This window comes from Crocodylus porosus, unplaced genomic scaffold, assembly GCF_001723895.1.
Source record: "Crocodylus porosus isolate Cpor-Errol unplaced genomic scaffold, CroPor_comp1, whole genome shotgun sequence".
NCBI classification, from domain to species: Eukaryota; Metazoa; Chordata; order Crocodylia; family Crocodylidae; genus Crocodylus; species Crocodylus porosus.
This window is the reverse complement of record NW_017728886.1, coordinates 258377009-258399217: the sequence shown is the minus strand read 5'-3', so window position 1 is coordinate 258399217 and position 22209 is coordinate 258377009. Positions and strand designations below refer to the sequence as shown.

Genomic DNA, 22209 nt, shown 5'->3' with positions numbered 1-22209 from the left:
ACTGCTAATTGTCCCCAGGAAGCCAAACATCCAAGCCACTGAGTGTTAAAAATTCAGGTCCATCGAAGGACTGGTTTCGGAGCATCGCCTCTAGTTAATTGCTTAATGTACCTGAACATTCTGATTTGGAGGAATTCAAAGAGTAAAAGTGAAGACCCTCTCCCAACAAGGCAACTTTTACTGATTAGAACAGCCCCTCACTCTGTCACATTGCCATGTCCACATGGTTGGAGATTCACTCCTGCAAAACATGCATTGAAAACGTGAGCTGGACCTCCTGTCGTTGCACCCAGTTGTGATAATTAAATGCAACAACTGTTTCAGTCATGACCCATTCTTCTGATGGTTTCTCTTCTTGTTGTCCCTGAGTAATAGAACTGGTTAAGTACTGGGGGTTTTCATTGGAAAATGTCAGTCCATCAAAATCAACACTGTTCAAATGTAATATTTTTGAAAAAAGCTTGTCAAAAAGGTTTCCCAGGCCTTGGATGGAATTTCTGGTGGTGGTGGAGAAAAGGGAAAGAAAAAGTGCAAGAGACTCAACCCAGAAGAGTTTGTAATCCAGCGGTTAGGGTATTTTACCAGGATATGGAAGTCCCAGGTTCAAGTCCCTGTTGGTCCTGTTTTAAACCAAGGTCTGCCCTGATTTAAATGCAACTATTCATTGGAGCAAGGTTTTGAATCTGGCTTTTCCACATGTCAAATGATTGCCACAAGCATTTGGCTGTAGTCAAGCCGTATCTCTCTCTTTCATACCTAATGAATATTTAGTTGTTAACAGAAACAGCTCCAATGGGAGAGACCCATGCAAGAACAGATGACACCTTTGCAATGAAAGTCATCCCTTAGAATGTGAAAGACTAAATTAGGAGGAAATAGGGGACTGAACCTGAGTCTCCTATTAAGTGCCACAATACTAGGAGATTGACAGGGGCAATTCTAGGCTTTTGAAAAGGGAGCTATAGATACTGTGGTGCATCATCCAGTTAAAAAGAAAATACAAGTAGTACTAATGTGCTAGGGGCCTGAGGTTATATTATTCAGTTTAAGGCCAAATTAAAAACAAATATTACTCTACTAAAATATGTGCTAATTTACTATTTCATATACTATGCATACAAATGTAACAAGCAAAAAAAGGACAATATGCTGTTCATTACTTGTGTAGTCATTAGAATTAAATGTGCATCTCCTTTTCAGATTTATAAAAGGAAACTTGGCCTTCTTGGGCATCTTGACAGCACATCCAGTATTTCACTGAAAGTTATTTCCACAGCTCACTTAATGTCCACCTAAGTTAATATTTCCACACCTGAGTTAATGTTTTTAGTTAGAGTCAAAAACATTCTGCAGGGCCACATGGTAGGAGCTACATTACCAGGAGGAGAGCTTGATTAAGGGGACATCAAGGTCATTAAAGAAGAGATGAGGTTATTAACAGATGTGGAAAGAAGAGTTTAGAAAGAATCAGGTAGATTATAATGAGCCATAACAACTCCCTCAGTGCCGCCTGAATAGAAATGCCGCAACCACTGCCAGGCAGTTGGTTTTAAACTTTGGGTGGACAAGGAATCAAAGCAGGTTGCAGCTGCAGCCTCCTGGATCCACCTGTTTCAACCCCATGTGAAATGGGGTGACTTTTTGAGGGATTTTTCTACTCAAAGGTCTGGACCTTTCCATAAAAAATAGAATGGTTGTCGAACATCTGACTTTACTGAATTTCCTGATGTTCGTCTTCAATCTTGCCAACTTCTAAGGAGGACTAGAAAGAAACTAATTTAGTGGGAAAAGAATGGACTAAATCATCATCTGGGGTAAATCAACAGAATCTACTACAATTTCAGAGGGATCAGAACTAGTACTCTAATTAAAGTGGACCTGCTCGCTCCTACATGGGCCTAAACTTCAGTATATTCTCAGAACTCCAGTAACACCTACTGCTTCCAAGTTCACTGTGGTCCAGTACAGCACTTTCATTACATGCCTTTTTGGAGCCACTGGGTAACCCCATTGATTTCAAAGCACATGTTCCATTTCTTTGCTGTATCAGGTCTAGAAAAGCAAAAGTGACTGCATGTAACTTTTGCTATAAAAGCAAAAGTAGTGAGTCAAGCTGCAGGAAACTTTTGCAGCGAGGTGAAACAGCTACACCATTTTTTTCTCAGAGGGAGGAATGTGGCCAGCTGAGGTCAAAGAGAGACACAAGCTATGCAAGTCAGAAAAAAATTCAAGCTTTCCCAAGGGTGTCTGGGGGCTTCACAGCATTCAGAAGTGTTTTGGGGGTGGGGGCAAGAGTTACTTTGGAGTCCCTTTCTTGTCGCATTTTTGCTCTTCCTTCTAGCAGCAGCAGTTTTGCAACAGGCGCAGGAGTTCCTGTTGTGTTCTTTTCCATGGCAGTGGCCACTTCCTCGATCTGGTTTTTGTGATAACGTTTGTATTCAGGAAGCAAGTCTTGCGCTTTAGCTTTAAAATGTCTATAAGATCCAGTCCTGTGCCTTAGATTTGACAACCACTAGCTTTTTTGGTGGTGGTGGTGGCTGGGGGTTGGTCGGCAGAGGACTCAAAAAATGTTTAAAAAGCAATAGCGTTATTTCCCCTCCCTCTGAAATTTCTGCCAGGATCTGGGGGGAAAAAATGCTGAGGTTCCTATTAATATGACTTAGACAAGTAAAATTGTACAAGTTCCTTGTTTTTGTACATTCACACCACCGTTTGAGCTCATTGCTTCCTCATCAGCTGGCCTCAGGAACAAATGTGTGAAAGCAGAACCTGGACACTACTCAGAACAAAGTTCCTCTTAATTTCAGCAAACGGCTCTCATATTCAACAGCAATATTTTTTAAATAATACGCCCACACTGGTATGCAAGGCCAGGACACAGAGGGGGAAAAAACCACAGGAGAAGAAAAGCCTGCATTTTTCTTAGTCACCTTCACTATAGGAACGATCATATCGTTGTCTGAGTATCTGCTGTAACCGGGGACAAAGTGGATATTAGCTTGAAAAGAAAATGGACCTGTTTGGACAGATCCAGAAGGGGCAAAATAATTCCTTATTCGCACTGCCCAAAATTCACAGTACTCCCAACCAAAAGCATTATAAAATCATGAATCATCATCTGTGACACTATCAATGAATCAGGCACTATACATCACTGGCTTAAAAATAACTTGGGGCTCTTTTTGTAATTTGTGTTATGGGGTTTTAAGTCACTTGAGTTGATGTTGCTTTGCTAATATTTTTAGGACACTGATCTCATATTCATATGGTTCCAGGAGATGGGTCTTCAAAGAAAATACCGTGAGATTTGTAATAATATCTTGAGAGTTTGCAGCACTGTCTCTGTGGAGAAGACGACTCCAAAGCCTGTTTCCTGCTTAAATCCCCTCAAAATAGGCCTTAGCTGGGACATGAAATCATTCATGGCTCCTCTCTGACAGTCTTCTCGGAGGTGACTCACCATGCCCCAAGAAAAACTATCAGACCTCTTGTTAACCTCATTTCAAAACTGGGTTGTGAACAACTGAGAACAAACTGAGAGATTTGGGTTGAGCAAGCCTGTGTACTGATATTGCATCTTTCCAGCTTACAGGAACAGAAGGAAGAATTATAATGAGCATTGTGCAACTTTAATGAATGACCGTTTCATTGAAAAGGTGGCATTATGTGAGCCGCTCAGGGCCAGATCCTATTTTACCTATTTGGCGCCTAAGTGTCATCCTATTCCAGCCTGCTGAGTCCCTGAAAAACTGTTAATACAAAAGGAGGGCAGGTCCTTCTCTTCTTTACTGCTTTTTTTCCATTTAGTCTTATGCTAAGATGACATTAATTCATGCATTAATGAGTTTCCAGGGACCTGAGTGGGGTGGAATAAGATTGCACATGGGTGCGTAATACAGTACGTAGAATAAGAGCCATCTCTTAGATTGGAAGTACTTGGAGACAGACTGGCTTTTCTGTTCTGTGTTTGTGAAGTACGTATCATAATGCCTTGGTGTGTGTTGAGGGCTTTCTATGCTACTCCAGTAAAAATAGTAAAGGCTAATTACTGTAAAGGAGACCATGCAGGATAAGGGGAACAGACCGCCAATGCCAAACCACTTCTTTCTTCATCACGTTTATGCTGAATACTCACTTCTGCAAAGTCTTTCATTGTTGATCCCCCAGCAAGCTACAAACCAGAAACTGGTGGAGCAGCTCTACTGCCAAGCTCTCTACATCCTCTGTCCCAGGTGCCTTTATTCATCATGATGTTCTCCTTTTGTTTTTGGCTTAGTTTCGAACTGGTAATCCTTCAAGGGCAAAGCTGTGCCCTTCAATACATGTGTAATAGAGTTGTCCTGGATGGGTACAACAGGACAGAATCCTTCTTATCCGGAAAGGGCACTGTGCACATCAACAGCAATAACCCCAAAGGCAAGACGGGGATATCTCTAATAAGTGCTCAGGCTAATGACATGGCCCACATTTCCATCTGACCAGGCAGCATCAAAGACCGTTCATAACAATAATGACAGCCTTATGATGCATTAATGGTGGTGCTCACAGAAATCTATGCACTTTCCAGACTTGGGTGCATCGAGCACGTGGACACTACAGTGGCGGTCTATTCAATCATCAAGTCAGCTCTGGATATCGCAGACCCTTTCATTTCAGCCAGTCCACTTCTGCTGTACTAAGGCGGCACTTGCATTTGGCTCAAGTGCATGTTCCAGGCGGGTGCGCTGGGAATGTGGGTACCGAAACTTGTTACCAACTTGTAAGCTATGCTATGAATTTATAGCACCTCAGCTACTCTCTGCGGTGCCTGCACACATGCACAACCTTACCCCATGATTAAAGCAAGATAGGTTCATTGAAGAGGAAGCTACCCCACATTGACCACAGGGTAAGAGTGTGCGCGCGGGCTGTCGCCACAGAACAACTGACACCGTTCATTCGTACCCAAACTTACCTCACGGTAACTTTTGTGTGCCTCTGCCTAGATTGGCAGACATGAAGAGACGGAAAAAACAAATATTTCCCTTGGTGGCTTGTGCAAATGGTAAATCACTCTCAGTGTTAAAAAAAATATATGTGCTTTGATTCTAATCTCAATTTGTTTGGCTTTACCTTCCAGTCTCCGGCTCTCATTACATCCTTCTCCACTGAACTAGAGAGCCCATTTTGAGTTCCCTTTTCTCCCCAGGAAGGTCCTCTCACTGCAAGGCAATTGCCTCTCAGTCTGCTGGCTGATGAACTAAAGTTAGCTTGCTTTTTTGGTCTCTCACTGCTGGTATTGTTTTCAAATAATTTTCATGGCTCTTTCCTGCTCCTTCTCCAAAATCCCAGTCTCTGCTAAAACGTCCATGCCACGACTGTACACCGTGCTCTCACAGCAGTCTTGCCAATGCTGTGTACTCACAGCTCTCCTGTTTATATGGCCCAGAGCTGCATTATGTCCCTTCTGCCACAGTGTCACTCTAAGAGCTGAGACTGAGTTGCTTGTCCCTACTTTCCAGGAGACGTTCCCCCATTCTGGAGGGATGCTCTGCATAGTCCCTAGAGGTATCATGTTGCAGGTCATGGAGCTTACAGCCGGACACAGCTTGTAGAAGGAGGTGCTATTTGCAGGGAAGAGTACAAAAAATGTCATACTGGATCAGATCATGGATCCATCTAGCTGATGCCCTCTCTCTCAGAGTGAAAAAGAACAGATGCTAAGGGCAGAGTATTTATACAGTCTGTCCAGGCTGAGCAGTCCCCTGCCTCTCTTCTAGGGTGGCCATTCATCTGGTTTTATAGAAGAAAGCCCAGTTTTCTACTACTCCGTCCTCTTGATAGTAACCATGCCTTTATGTCCTTTATTTTCTTCTGCAGACTTCCACCAGCCTGACATAAAGGCGTCCGGTTTCGTATCAAGAGGACAGAATAGCAGAAAACCGGGCTGTCCTCTATAAAATCAGACAAATGGCCACCCAACTCACTTCCCGTATACCTTCTAGTTTTCAGTGGCCTAGGAAGTCTGAAATTTGGAGGGTGCAGCCTTATTATCATGTTTAAAGTATGGCAGTTGAGTAGCATTTGCTTTTCCCTGGAAAAAATAATGGTAAGGTTTTCCAGATTCCCAGCAAAGCTGGCATGAGACTTCAAGATGTGCAAAGGATGAAGGCTCTTGTGCATGAGCTCAGAAGAATCACTTCAGATATAGGAGGCTGCATGGAAGAAGCAAGACTACTGGGAACAGTGGTAGATCTGTGTGGCAAGGAGAGTCAGAGGGAAGAACAGCAGGGCAGAGATATGAAAGCATCTGCTGTGGCTAGCTCAGATGTCTGAAGAGCAGGAGGGGCAATAGCCCCATGGGAGACACCGCTGCTGTCTTGGGAGGAAGTGTTGGTGCTGCCAACAGCCAGGGAGCTAACACTCCCCTGTGCCACTGAATCCCATCACCCCCAGGACACAGCAACACTGAATTCGGCAGCATGTACGGTACCCTTAAGGCAGTCCTGATTCCTGCACCCTGACCCTTCACCCAGGATCTGCCCTGACAGCCGATCCCTCCCAACTGCCCCAACCCCAGACTGCTCCCCCTCGCTGGTCTTCCTGTCCCCGGGTGCCACAACAACCCCATGCCCCTTCCTAAGTGCCACTCTAACTTCCATCACCAGCAACCCCTTACACTTGGGGCCTAGGACTCACACCCCTGTCACCCACTGCACCCCTGTTACACTACTGCTCAAATGACTCGCTCACCGCCTGCTGGTTAAGATATCAAGTCAGCAGCTTTCAGTTACAGGATACAAATGCCTCTGGCATGACTTGCAGAGCCCAACTGAATCCCATGGCAAAACGCTCCTTGATTTAGATTGGGGAGCAGCAAGCCGAACGTGCAGCATCTATTCCATTTAAATCATGCTGTCAGGCTGTTGTGTGGACACTACATTAGCACTACCATGGTTGCAGAGGTGGAAAGCCCTTGCCTATCAGCAAAGCATTAGCAATCAATAGTCCATAACTTTCTCCACCAAGAATTAATCTGATTTTCTTTTAATGTGCTTCTGTTGGGCCCAAGATTGTCCATGTTTGGAAAAAAGCATACCCTCCTTTGCCAAGCAGATGTGCATTTCAGTCCAACTTTATGAAAGTTGCCTGTCTCAGTGCTACAATTCCAATGAACAGGCTGATGCCAGGGCCCCTTTCCAACAAAGCAAAGAACAATGAATAAAAACCAAGCTTGTTGTGCCTTAAGGGGTTTCTCCAGCAGCTCCAAACTGCTACATGGTGGGTATATCTACATGTGTAGATAATTAGAAGCAATAAACTCCAGTGCATATTGTGCTGGAGTTTATTGCTACCGGGTGCCACTTTTGCATGCATGTCTGGGACTGCAACACATTAGACTGGGTCAGAGCAAACCCAGCTGCCAACCCAGGGCTGCTCAAACCTGGCTCAATGTGCTGCAGAGGGCATGGCTGGGGCATGAGGGTGCTTCAGTGCCAGCAGGCAGCTCCCACATTGAAGCACCATCTTGCCCCAGCCATCCGGGGCATTGCTGCACAGTAAATAACTCTGTAGCAAGACAGCACTTGTATTTACCAGAACTATCCTACTGCGGAGTTTATTAGGCCTAATAAAGTTACACATGTAGACTGAGACTGAGACTGAGTTCCTTGTTCTGCTGCTTGTCACTGGTTTCCAAGATGCTCGCCCCCATTTAGAGGGGTGCTCTGCACTCTTTGTTCCTAGTGCTATAATTTCTCCTAGACTGAGTTGCTTGCGCCGTTGCTTGTCACTGCTTTCCAGCATGAAAGAGCTAATTAGGCAGTTCCGCAGTAAACGTCTCATGTAGACATGTCCAGTGTGACGGGTTTCAGTGGACTGAAAACAAGCTACATACTTACCTGGAGTATGCGCTTACATACACTTAAAGTTATTATACCTCACTTCCAAGTTGTCCTGAAGGACTAGCTCACCTCCTTCCTCATTTCAGATGCCAATTATTATGAGAGCTATATAAAGTGCAATTAAAGTTACAGAGTAGATAGTGGAGCTGTCAGATGCACATATGCAGCTTAGGCACTTACCATTTTTCTGTTTGTGGGCTATCTCAAGTAAGGAAAACTCCATGCACCTCCTGCCACAGAACTGCAGTTTGGAGAAGCAATCAAGTCCCCAGAATTAGACCTTAACGGGCAGCAATCATCATGCAGCACTGAGGTAGCAATGGCTGCTGTCAAACCAAGTCTCCCAGAGCACTAGATCTGTGAGCTTGTGTTGGCTCAGCAGTGCAAACCCACTTCCACCTTGAGCCTCTCAGTAACTTCCCTTCCCCTCAAGGTAACAACTGTGAGCAGAGCACATTAAAACACAAAACTCCCCTGTAATTACTGTGGTTCAACATTTTGGCACATCTTCTGTCCTGGGACTTTAACCAGGCTCCCTTGGTTGCAATAAATCCTACAGAACAGCTTCTATGCTTTTTTAGCCTTACACATTTTCCATTTCATGAAATATCATGGCTTGACAATGAACTTTTGCTTGCAGCCATTCTCAGGCCGACATATCAATCAACATCTGCATTCGAGAGAAATTTTTTTTAATCCCACTGTATAAGATTACTCATATCAACAGTCCAGAGTACACTCAGGGCACAAAAACAAAACAGAGCACTAGGCTGTCAAGCAAGCTAGGCACATCTGTACTCATGCAACTGCCATAGGCTCAAGGAGTGACTTTTGAACAGGTCGTTTCATAGCTCAGTGCTTCAGAAATGACAAAATTGACCGCCATAAAGGTAGCAGGAGGCTTAATTCAGTACATTGCATGATGCCTTCTGAGATTAGAAGGGGCTTTATAGACAGGTCAACATTATTTATTTCACTGCTGCTGTTGAGCAGGCTACATTAAATACTTTGAAACAGGGGTGTGCCAGGGATTGGATCAAAGGGCTGAGAATGAGGAAGATGCTGGGATCTAGTCTGGCTTAAGACAGGATCATGATCATGGTCAAAGTTTTGTACCCTGGCCTGTCTAGCTGCAAACCCAGAAAAAAAACAGGACCTTATGGAAAATAAGTTGCAGGCTTTGGAGGTTGAACTTTATTAGATATATGTAGTAAGGGGGAGGGAAGAATAGAAGTTGGTGCTTTACTGATTTAAAATACAAATTATTTGTGTTCATTTGATTATCTGATCTGATCTGATCAAACAAACCATTGTGTAACATGCCCAAGCCCACCCCCCCTGCCATTTTCCTCAGCATATAGAGAAAAAGTGTCACTGAGACCTCAAGTAGTCACTTGCAACAGGAACCTCATCTGTTGAAAACACTTCAAGCCTTCCTTCTTTCTCAGAGAGGAAGTATGTGGCCTGTTTGACAAGTGCCGTTCTACATGACAGGGTGAACTTCACAACACACTCATTCGACTGGCTGCTTCTCAACCTCATCGGCTAGATTCTGCTAGCGGCATGAACACTGTATTATGACTTCTCCTTTCTAAAGCCTACTTCAAACTGGAATACAATGCTCTGCATTTAAAGGTAAGCACTGCTCTGCTATGTTTAGGATTGTCTAACTAGTGGGCCAGATCTCCTAATGCATATTTAAGTCAAAAGAAGATTTGTCCCCAGTAACTGCTGAAGCATGGACCTTATACATGGAAGACAGAGATAGAAAAGATATATTAAATCATGTGGCCTTTTGCTCCTTGCTATGGTTTTCTGCAAAACAGAAATGAATGCATACTTTATTTCTATTGAATATTTAAAAAAAAAAAAAAAAAAAAAACTTTAGAGGAAGACTGAAAAGCCTTTAGGGAGGCAAAGATTAATGTGCCTTCATTTGAAATAAATGCCACAAATGAAACAGCGGGTTTGGGTTTTTTAATCAAATTGCCAGGGGGGTTTGTGATGAAATGTTTCTGTTTTCCCAGGGTACCTAGATTTTACAGTGGTTTTCATATGCTTTTATTGATACAGCATTAAGGATCTCTCCTAAGTTTTCCAAGCACATACTACATCCCAAGAGGTACAGGGAGCTAAATTTTGCCAAGTGATCCAAACCAGGGATTTATAAGGAAATTTGGGTAAAATACTTAAAGACGCAAATAGTAAAATGCGTTTTTTCGAATGTGTAAGTCATGGATTCCTGAATGTTATCAATAACAGTGACTATGTTTCTCAAGCTGCAAGGACTTAGGCACATATTTCCTATGGATTTTAATGAGTATTAAGTCTTGAGTACCGATTTGAAAACGAAGGTGAAAAATACACAAATACAGTAACGCAGAAAAAGTGTACAATATATTGTAAATAATTAATCCAGTACTTCCTCAGCTGAAATGTGCTAGTTGGTAAACCTGTTCCTTGCAGAATGGAAGATGCTTGTGTTTTTGTTTTTTTGTTTTTTAAATCTTCCTTCAATCTTCAGAATATAACTTTACAAAATCTCTAAAAAGCAGTTTCGTTTCAAACATACTATAGTAATTTAAATAATCCAACACTGTATCCTCTTTAAAAAGTAGGTACTGTGGAGAATAAGTTTTTGTGCTGATCTTTTTGCAGCATCAAGGTATTGCCTTCCTTGGTCCTCCTGCTTTGCCTGTAGCAGGTTAGGGTGTTATGTCTTATGGTTGTGTCAGAGTTGACTATGTAATTTTTCTAATACATTAAACAATGGATTTGTCTGGGATGGTTTGGATAGGTATGATTCTGCTTCACGCAGGGGGCTACACTAGATATCCTGTGGAAATCCCTTCCAGATCTGCTTTTCTTAGATTTTGGGTCAAAAGGGACCTTAGTACATCACTGAATCCGAAGCGTTTCCTGACAACGACTAGGATCCCACTTCCCACGAGCAGGTTTGAGTTCACACCCAGGATTGAGCTCACAACCTTTATGCCACAAGCTCAGTGTGCAACCCCTAAGCCAGAGGACAAGATGCACATAATTTCTATTAATCCATGAGATGCAAATAAATATTCAGTGAAAACCTGTACCTAGAATTACTTGCGTTCTCAATTTAGGTTGCTAAGACCGCAGTCCTTTGATGGCATTAATGTGGATTGACTCCTTGGCTTGCATGGAGCCCTACTGAAAGCACTAGGGCTCTGGGTGGATACAGGAGTCTCTCTGCAAAGAGCTCATTATATACGTAGAGCCTTAGATGTTTAAGTACCAGTTTGTGGTGCAGTCAAACACCAAGAGGTCAAAGTAACTTGAACTGTGTTTGCAAATTGTCATGGTTAGAATTATTTGCTCTCTGAAACGGTATATCCCCAAAGCATAAGACTGGCCAAGGAGTGCTGAGTGCAAATTCATTCCTTACAGTGAAATGTAAACACTTGCGAGAGACTTCAGAACCGATCTTCATATGGAGAATGCCACCTCTCTCCTTCCAAGGAGAAAAATGGTTGCAATATAACCTTCAGTGACTGTTATTCCTCAAAATTGTGAGGCAATCACAGCAGGCCTTCTGGGCTGCTGCTGGCATTATCTGTCATTATTGTATCTTCAGCAAGCCCCAGTGAACCAGCCTATGAGTCTGCCATCAAAACCTGCAATTATTGTACATAGGGGATATTTGCCCTGCCTATATCCCAAGCATTTGCCACAAAATTTATGATACTTAAATGCTTTCAGTAGGCTCCTTGTTATACGAATTTAACCTATAAAGCTAACTGTTTAACAGTTTAGTTAGATGACAAACAACTGGCTCATCCATAAACCACAATGCATGCTACTATGCAGTTACCTATCTGTCTTCCCAAATTGAAGAAAAATAGCTTGAGTTATTGTGCGGTGATGGAGTAACACATCCTGCGGAAGGACATGTTGCTTACCTGCACAGTCTAGCTGTGTACTTAACCACATGCAGTGCTATTTAGCATTTGATTATGCCAAATAAATCAAGGAACATAGGAATATATAAACTGAGTAACAGAACTGGAAAGAGCCTCCTAAGACATCGAAGTCTAATTTCCCCAGCTTTACTATTCCCTATCCCTATGTTCCAGGCCAAACAGGTGGTGGTGATACTGATAATCCACCACCACCAAACAATTTATTTCACAAAGCCCTGTCCCCCCTTGAACAAGTTCCCCATGCCATCGTTTCCATTCCAAACACCCACAGAGAGTGAAGTGTATGGAAATGTATTCTTGAGCCCATTAGAGAACACCAAATATGCTGTTATTCTGGCTAAGCGTTTAATGGTGAACTTCATTTGCAAAGCACGTGGCAGTCCAAGGGTTCCTCTTCACAAATGCGATCACTCTGGAGGAGTTCACCATGGGAAACTTGCGCCTTTTCATTTTCTTTTCTCTTTATTGTAAACAAGTGTAATTAACGTCAGTGAATCTGAAGATGGAAAATGTCACCGAGATAGATAATGGAACGAGATAACTGCAATCACATGGAAACGCTAAGCGTAATTGAACAAATACTGAAGAAAAGCATACACTTAATGCATGGCATTTAGAATTTCTCAGGGGGGCATTCAGGAAATAAGGTACCATTTTGTGATGCTACAGATGGCATAGTCTAACCAGAATAGCCTACCTTCAGATAACCACATGCTCTGCTAACAAACTTATTTGAGGAGCACTTTAATGGATAGAGGCACTGAGGCCTTATGGGTTCTGACAAGTAAGTGACTTTGCATTATCCAACTTTATAAAACTGAGCAGGTCAAGGGCCCTGCATTGAGTATGGACAAAGCTACTGATGAAGGCAATGGAAGCCAAGTTCTTAAACAGTTTCATATGGTTAAAACATGTAGAGATGTTTCCAAAGTGCTTAAGTGACTTAGAAGCCTTAAGGCTCATTTTCATTAAGTGATTTTGGCACTTGGACATATTGGAAAATGGGACTTGAGCTCCCAAGTCATTTAAACACTTGTGCAAATTTTACCCATTATGTAGCTGTTAATTGTTCATTTTAGAGAGAACGGCACCAGAGAGTTTGGTCCCTGAATTCAAAACTCTGAATTGTCCAATTCAAATCCCTGAATTGTCCATTGTCCAAAATGTTGCCCATTGTGTAGCTGCATTGTCCATTTTAGAGAAAAGAGCACCAGGGACTCTGGTCCCTGAATTCAAATCTCTAACCTATCTCCATTGACTTCCTAGAGTGATAGGCCCCTTAAAGAGCTCAGTTAGAAAAGATGTGGTGTACAATATGACCGTCAAGCGCTGGGTTCATTTGAGAAATAGCTGTATAAAGCACCAACATTTGGGATGATAAAACATTGGGATGATAAAACATCCACTGCAGCTTACATAGACTTATGGGCACTAAGTCTCAATTAGCAAGTTCAGGTACCGCGAGCAGAGTAATTGCCGTAGCATAGACCTCAGCACAAAGTAACCGTCTGAGCGTCTATGCTGCTTCTCGGACTGATGTTGCAATGTGCACTGTGCTGCAGTGGCTATACAAGCAAATGGACCCAAGCTAGATGGGTATGTCTACACTTGCTGCAGTTACAGCAGAAACCGCAATGCAAACATAACCAAATGCACCGTTCGATGGAATATGTAGCCAACAGACATTAAATTTAAGATTAAAACTGTATCTCGACAACCAAAATGCTAGCTGAAGGTCCAGGTGACTAATCTTGTGGGAAACCAATGCCTTCCAAACTTTCAATTTAAGGCATCTCAGCAAACTAGGAATCAGGTGCATGATCTGATTTTCTGTATCTGCTTTAAAAGGCCCCATTATTCACAGAAATGTGAGTACCTGTCTACCTTTTTTTTAAAGATGTTTTCTTTACAGCCTTTAGGTTGTTGTCAACTTGGGCACTGAAAAAGTGCCTTGTTTTTTTGTAAAAGAAGCCTTTTGTGATGTGTCAAAAAGATATGGTATAGATGAATCCTCCAGAGGTGCTACAGCCAGTGCACTAAACTAGATAATGGCAAATACAAAATGGATGCCAATGGAATAGAGATTTTTGGTCAGGAGTCTCTGTGACACCCAGTGCAGGAATACGGCCCTTGAAAATTGCATGAGCTGGAGTTGGATTAATGTGTTCACAGCCATCTGTCTTACTACATGAAACAAGGCCAATAGCAAAGGATACCTTTAAATGGTATCCAACACTAGGAGGACCCAACAGTATGGTTCCTGGAGTGCAGTTGAGTAGCGGGGTAGATTCTTATACTCTTATATCAACTATGACAAAGTCTCCCCGATTTCAGTGGGATGACAACCAAAATGTGTACGAGTACCCAAACTGGGCCCGCTGTAGGTGATGGTAGACTAACAGCCAGGTGATAAGTGCCTTTGAAATATTTAAGCTAGATAAGATCAGCATTTTCTGCAGAGCTCCCAGACTGTTAATACAGGATACATTCAGCCATATGAGAATATTCAGGTCCAGGCTGGCTTTTTTTTTCTTCTCCTTCTTAGCAACCTCCGGAAAGAGATAAAAATAATCTGATTTTAGGTAAGGGTGCTTGGATATTCACGTGTGTTTTTAAACGAGCCACAGCCGAAGCAGTCTGCCTCTGAAACTGTACCATAAGATAAACCACCTTCTAGCTAAATTGGAAGCTTATTCTAGCTTATGTTGGTCCTTACATGGGGTTAAAAGGAACTTTTTAATTTGGATTAAAGCAAGTTCCTTCAAGAGCCACTAGTTTCAAAACTGCTTCCTGCAGCATTTCCTGTACCTTTCTCTGAAGCATTTTGTATTGGTGATGGTTAAGGCAAGATACTGGTCTATAAGTCTGATCCCACATTTCTGTGGGCTATTTCTGTGTTCCCATGGGATCCCCCAACCACCCTTACCTTCTTTACACTGAGCACATTCACTGAGACCAGGACTTCAGTACAAGGAAACTGCCGAACAACATTACCGATATTTCTCAGCAAAACAGCGTAACAGGTCGAACAAATGCTGAGAAGTGCCTTGGGATACGAAACAGGCATTTGTTTTATAGATTAAATAATGTAAAAATGCTCACATAGGCACAGTTTTTCTGTGACTTCCTATTGTGCTGAGGTTCTGGTAATGGAAACTTTTGCTACACACAGTACTTCTGAGCAACTTCCCTAGCTGTGGTTGCTGCTATTCCCCTGATAAAAGACCAAAGTGGCGAGAGTTTAGCAAATATGTAAAACTCTAGTATGAATGTGAAACATCAGCTTTCAAAGGCCAAAAACAAACTTTATAAAAACTGAAAGCCTGAAATTGGGTCATTTTTTTAGGGGCTGGCAAAGCAGGTGCCATTCTAAGTCTCATTGAATGTCTCTTTTGTTTTAGTTCTGAAGTACATTGACAAAAATAAAGAGAGCAATGGGAAACACTATGAAAACAACAAGAGCCCCCGAAGAAATAAGTGTGCCAAACCAAGTCGGTAAGCAATTCCTAATTTCTTTGAAGAAAAAAAAAGTATGCATAAACTCCGGGTTCTTTCGCACATACATCTGAATTCAGCCATTGAACACATGGAAAAGGATGCCTGAGCTTCCTGTGCAGGAATTGGGACGTTTGGCATGAGAAGTTTGTTTTCAACCAGCTTATGGCTCGTGCTATGTTTGCCGGAGGCAGGACCAGATAGAAGGTGCTTATGTTGCAACAAGACAAATTTAGGTTAGATATTAGGAAAAACTTTCTGACTCTGGGCAGATTAACTCAAGCAGTTGTGGGATCTCCATCACTGGAAGTTGCGAAGTGCCAACTAGACAACTATTTGGCAGGAGTGGCTTAGATCAAGATGATTCTCTTTGAACAGGAGGTTAGACTAAAATGAGTCCCAAGAATCATTATTCTATGATTCTCATAAAAGTAATTACAAAAGTTAAAAAGTCTCCCTTTCCTACTTCAACTTGGGGTGAGCTCCCTGCGTATCAGAAAACACTGACCTATTTCATGAACAAAAATATGCCAATTTGGGTGTTTGTGGCATATATTACATAAAACCCTGCTCCTCTGTTTTGTTTTGCTTAGGCTTGATTGGTGTTAGTTAAAAACCAGAAACCCAATAATCCATCACGTGCAGTGATCCTGATGTTTACTGTCATTTCAAATGCTTGTGCCAACGCTAGCAGGCTGCCAACTTTCCACACTGCTAAAGATAACAACAAATGTGTAAAACAACAACCTTTAAGCACTGCAGTCACCCAAGAGAGAGCCAAAAGCATTCCTCGGTCCAGTGCACCCTCATGAGCAAAACGGGGTTCAAAGGCCACCTACAGCCGGGAAGTGGGGGACGAGCAGAGCCGTAGCTCTTAAGCCACGCCATGCCAGGCAGGTGAGGGAAGGGGGAAAAGCAAGTTATATCATAGATAAAGGGTGAAGCTAACTTCTTCTTACCAGGTGCAGAAGGGGAACAGTGGAAGAAATGCGACTCAGAAGAAACGTGACTCTGAGTCATAATTCCTTCCCTAGGCTTTTCTTTCAAGGGTAGCCCAACTGTGGGCTCCCTCTTACTCACACCAGGTGACAAATCTGACCCAAGGGGAGCAGAAACTCCAGTGCTATTTTTAAAATGAACCAAGGACCAGGCGTTTCAAACTCTAAAAGTCTGAGGAAACTGAACAGAGGGGCATTGGTAATGAATGACACAGGGAACATTTTTTTTTTGAAGGTCCTCAAGGTAGGTGAATTGACTTGAGAGTTCAAGTCTTTGTGGGGAGATGTCTACCTTCCATTTAGGCTAGGCACAGACTAAAGCATGTGCTGGAATCAGGAGAAGTTATGTGGTTTTCTGTAAGCGGCATAGTTTAGATCGGTAGCGAACAGAACACATTTGCCCTTTGCGGGGTGGGATGGTGCAAATCTTAGATCAGGTACCACCGTTTTTAAACCAGTCTGCGTGTGCTGAACTTCTGTTATGGGTACAGACCAGTTTCCGATCACTTATGTCTGTACCTGGTCTTACTGCATTTACTGGTATTTGCAATAGAAACCAAGGACTGAAGGGCCCTGAAAACAGAACCACCTTCCTCTCTCCTTATTCTGCGTTCAGCCTGGTGGTAGAGGATACTGCCAAGGGCGTGTGGTGAAGTCTGTGTTGCTCTATGGATAAGGGCAGCACCCCAGGGTCTGAGATGGTGCTTGCTAAGTTTCTGCTCTTCATCTAGACATGGGATCAGGTCCTTCATCTTTTGAAAAATGGATCCAATATCTTCCATAATGCTCGTGTTTGGCTTTAACTTAGCACCAGTCATGATGCTAATAACTATACTCACAATGATCCAGAAGAATTGAGATTTCTATTAGGGAGCAAAGGATAAAGGACCTTGAAAAGTGCAGGTAAACGAGTCAAACTGATGTGTGTACAGTCACTTGTTTTTTCCTGAACAAAACAAAGTCAATCCCATATAGCCAAACCCTGCATTTCTCCTTCAGCCCATGAATGGGGGGAGGCGGCGGGGGTTAAACCGGAAGGACTTCAAGCTTATTGCACAATTTTACAAAGGTGTATCCGAAAATAATAGCAATTTGGGAATAAAACCAATCCGTGAGCCAGACTGTTTTCTAGACCACATCACTTCTCTACGTAGCTGTAAAAAATGGGTATGTTCGACAATGCCTCCATCAGCATCCCCCGCTGCAGTGTAGTTTCTCACTTACTGCACAAGCAATGGTTTTATTTTAAAATTGCTTTTACTTTGTGAAACACCCTCATATAATGTTATAAATAATTGTGAGGAGGGGAGGGAGGATGCTTTAGTCTGCTACATTTTGCTGAGCTGCCAGTGGTGTTGAAACAGGAGGAATGAAATAAAGGTAAAAGAAAGCAAACCTAAGAGGAAGGAAGGAGAAAGAGGGCAATTAAGCTGGGCCCCACTACCTATTCTGAATGGTTACTTTAATTTTTTTTCCAGATCTTGACTCTCACTGTCCCATTTAGACCTGTACTGAATGCATTCCCTTATATTTTTCTTCTTGGTTTTAGTGCTCAGTGCACAAAACATCTCTCTAATTTGAAGCACAGCCCTAAAGTAGGGGTAGTGCATAATTTGGATACTGAAAGCGAAAGGTGCGATTACTTCTTGGCCTACCGAAGCTAGTCTTAAACTGCTATACTCAGGCCCTGGTAACAGTCTAACAGCGATCAACCTAGGGTGCAGCCCCAGGCCCTGGGATATGGATGAATACTTGAGCATGCACTAGTCTGCCAGCCTGCAAGCTGTACTTGAGCCACCTTGTTAAAACTAGCTCAGGTTTGTCCACGTCAGCTGCAGTCACATCCCCAGAGTGCAGTCCAGACCCCACCAGAGACACCTTTGAGTCATAATGCTTTCCCTACTTCCTGCAGGCATTGCCAACACTAAATTATAATGCCCCAATAACAACTGAGCTGTGGTAGTCAAGAAGTGATGGGAGGGAACCCTGGTTCTAGCTTTCTCTGCCCTATCTTATCTACTTACCCCAGGGGAGGAATAATGTGGTGTGTACACAAGTCCCAGTGTTCATTTAAATTACGCTGGCATGTTGGTATGTGCTTGTGCCCCCTGGCTCCCTCATCTAAGTGTGCAGCACAAGTCATAACTGAACCCTTAGTGGGTGGTTTAAAAGCACTTGATATTCACAAGGCACCCAGGGGGTTAAAAGGGTGTTGGCTTAGAAACCTTAGAGTACACCCGGTTAAGTGGAAATAACCGTCTTAGATTCTTATTATTTTTTGCTGCAACTGCTAGGCCATTCCCCATTAGAGGAGACTTCTAAAACTGCAAGAGAGGTTGGGTTTGAAAACTGTTGGTCAGGCTTTAGTCTTACAAAGGCCAAAGGTTGGTAGATGGGGGTGGGGGTGGGACTGGATCAAATGCCTCTGATCGCTCCTGAGATTAGATTTGAGATAACAGGATTATTGTAGGGTCCCTATTTTGAAGCACTGGTGTCTGCAAGAGATGCAGGCAAACCTGGGGTGATCTGAGGTTTTGAAAAAAACATCACGGAGTGGCTCGCTGGCTTCGCAACTTGGAAACGTGGGCTGATTTGGCTTCAGACTACATTTTAAATGAAACACCACAGCACGCGAGGTGGAGGACTGCTGGAAGGGTTCGAATAAATGACCTGAGCTGGTGCTCTCTTCTGGATCAACAAACACCTCTGAAGAAGTCACGTTCACGGAAAAGTGCCAGTTAGTTCTACGATGCCCCCTCCTGCTCAGAGCGACATAACCCATGTGCAAAATTGAAACAAAAACAGAAAAACAAAAAATGTGAAAGCAGTGACAGTCCCTGCTGTCTACAGAGTGACGCATCCCCCGATGCGTGGCAGCGTGGAAGTGACTGCACACAAGCAAGAAGGGCCGATAAGCAGAGTTCATTTTCCACTGCCTATCTCAATATGGAAATGAAACCTTTATAAATAGCCTCATGAAGTTAAAATGCTAAGGCATTTTAATTATATGCAATCAATTTAAGCAAACGTCCTTTCATTTAGCACTGCCTTCTAAACTCCTTCTGCCGCATTGTGGCGATAATGGAGGGGAAGAGTGCTCCAGCCCCACTCTGCATACTTGCCCTTCGATTAATCTTGCATTGATTTCTCTGAGATTCCTAGAAAAGGAGTCAGCATCGTGCTGATCAGTAATTCCAGCCTACTGTAATTTAGCCAAACTAAGCACAAGGCAAACTTTCACCAGCAAGATTTCTGAATTTGTTCCATAATGGAAAAGTAATTGTAGATGCATTCAACCACAGCCTCTTTCAAACTTACTATACAATAATAAAACCCGGGAGTTGAGTTAAGGTAAAACTTGGGATACCTGCCTCACTTAATTTTTTGGCCCCAGTCGAAAGAAAAACAACGTAATACTGTTAACAAACATGCACACATGCTGTTGACCAGTTCATCCCAGCTGCAGAATTTAACACTACAAACATAAGGCATCGTATGGTTATTAGCTGCCTAATAGAACCGCCTCCATGAAAAAGCTACAGTCTGTCCTTTACTTCTTTAAATTTACAGACTTGACAGATCATTTCTAATTGTGCTTAAGTTTCAATGAAAAAAATCCATCCAAAACCGACACGCAAGTGATTCATCTCTTACGTTCCTTTTCAATATACTTCTAAGGCTTTTTTTCCACCCCAATTATTTACACATCAACAAGGGGTTTGCCCTACCAACTCCAGTACTGAAAAAATAACTACTAATAGAACACTTCTCCAAATTATACTTCCTCACAGCTCTAGTTTTTTTATTAGTCTTCCACCACTATGCTGAACTACATAGCTCTGGGCAGTGATGCCCAGCCTTCACCCTACACCTCAATGCCAGCCTTCATTCCACATTCTGCTCTACATTTCAATTCACTGCATTTGCTGCTAGCAAGCTAAAGAAGAGCTAGAAAGAAACAGACACAACAGGAAGTGCATGCACGTGTCTGCATCTATCTCTTGCGATCTCTCACTGTTGTGACTTTCGCTAACGTACTTTACCTATTCCAATGCCTTTCTATATGCAGAACCAAGACAGTGAGGCTACAAGGCACAGAGGTGTCTCTTGTCCTTACATAAAGGGTATCATCCCAGCATGTTATTAGAAATATATTCAGAATCCATCATTTAAAACAGTGACACGTTGAAACAGGGGAAAGGGAGCTTCCTCATGTACATCCTACTTTTTTGACCTCTGCTCTCAAAACTACAAATGGAGATGAATGGACAGATCGTGTGAATTTACTTTTCCATTGACAAAAATGAAGAAAGTCTGTGTTCCATCGCTGGTACATAATTAGGGAGAAAAAGAATAGACAGACTATTAGCTTTCCTGTCTAGTAACAAACCATATACCAGAAAGAAAAGGGACATTAATTTTCTGATTTCCTATTGTTTTAGAATCATAGAAAATTAGGGCTGGAAGAGACTTTAGGAGGTCACATCTAGTCCAACCACCTGGTCAAAGCAGGAATCAGCCCCACCTAGATCATCCCAGTCAAAGCTTTGTCTAGCTGGGTTTTGAAAGCCTCCAGGGATGGAGCTTCTACCACCTCTTTGGGTAACCTGTTCCAGTGTTTTGCTACCTTCCTAGGAACAAAATTCTTCCTAATATCGAACCTAAATTTCCCTTGCTGCAACTTGAGCCCATTGCTCCTTGTTCTGTCATCTGCCACCACTGAGAACAGTCCAGCTCCATCCTCTTTTGAACTCCCTCTTAGGTAGCTGAAGGCTGCTATTACACCCCCCTCAGTCATCTTTTCTCTAGACTAAATAAGCCCAGTTCCCTCAGCCTGTCCTCAGAAGTCATGTCCCCCAGCCCTCTCACCATTTTTGTTGTCCTCTGCTGGACTCGCCCCAATTTGTCCACATCCTTTCTGTAGTGGGGGACCCAAAACCGAACACAGTACTCCAGATGTGGCCTCGCCAATGCCAAGTAGAGAGGAATAATCACTTCCCTTGACCTACTGGCAACACCTACCAATGCAGCCCAGGATGCCATTAGCCTTCCTGGCAACAAGGGCACACTGCTGGCTCATATTCAGCTTCTTGTCCACCATGACCCCCTAGGTCCTTTTCTGCAGAGGTGCTGCCCTGCCAGTCAGTCCCCAACCTGTACTGGTGCATAGGGTTGTTCCATCATAAGTGCAGGACTTTGCACTTGTCCTTGTTGAACCTCATGAGATTTTCTTTTGGCCCAATCCTCCAATTTCTCTAAGTCACTCTGAATCCTAGCCCTATCGTCCAGCATATCTACTACTCGTCCCAGCTTGGTGTCATCTGCAAACTTGCTGAGAATGCCCTCTATGCCATCTTCCAGGTTGTTGATGAAGGCATTGAACAAAACTGGTTCCAGGACTGACCCCTGGGGCACTCCACCTGACACCGGCTGTCAACTAGACATTGAGCCATTGATTACTATGCTCTGAGCCCAATGCTCCAGCCAGCTTTCTATTCACCTTACAGTCCATTCATCCAGCCTATATTTCCTTAGCTGGCCTGCAAGAATGTTGTGGGAGATGGTATCAAAAACATCGCTAAAATCAAGGTACACCACATCCACTTGTATCACCACATCCACAGAGCCAGTCACCTCGTCATAGAAGGCAATCAGGTTGGTCAGGCATGACTTGTCCCTGGTGAATCCATGCTGACTGCTCCTAATCACCCTTTTCTCCTCCAAGGGCTTAGAAATGGATTCCTTGAGGATTTTCTCCATGATACTTCTGGGGACTGAGGTGAGACTGATTGGTTTGTAGTTCCCTAAATCCTCTTTTTTCCCCCCTCTAAAATATGGGCACTATGTTTGCCCTTTTCCAATCATCCAGGAGCTCTC

The 22209-nt window shown here is 43.0% G+C and overlaps 2 protein-coding genes across 2 annotated transcripts in view; one reads left to right on the top strand and one right to left on the bottom strand.

Moving 5' to 3' along the window:
* TG (thyroglobulin) overlaps positions 1 to 22209 on the bottom strand; it is a 210241-nt gene that overhangs the window by 39133 nt on the left and 148899 nt on the right. The window lies entirely within an intron of this gene.
* Positions 9272 to 22209, top strand: part of SLA (Src like adaptor) — a 27102-nt gene continuing 14164 nt past the window's right edge. The window contains exons 1-2 of the mRNA XM_019552970.1: positions 9272 to 9518; positions 15241 to 15334. Of these exons, the coding sequence (XP_019408515.1) occupies positions 15274 to 15334 (61 nt within the window). The 5' untranslated portion in view covers positions 9272 to 9518; positions 15241 to 15273. The remainder of the gene's footprint in view (positions 9519 to 15240; positions 15335 to 22209) is intronic.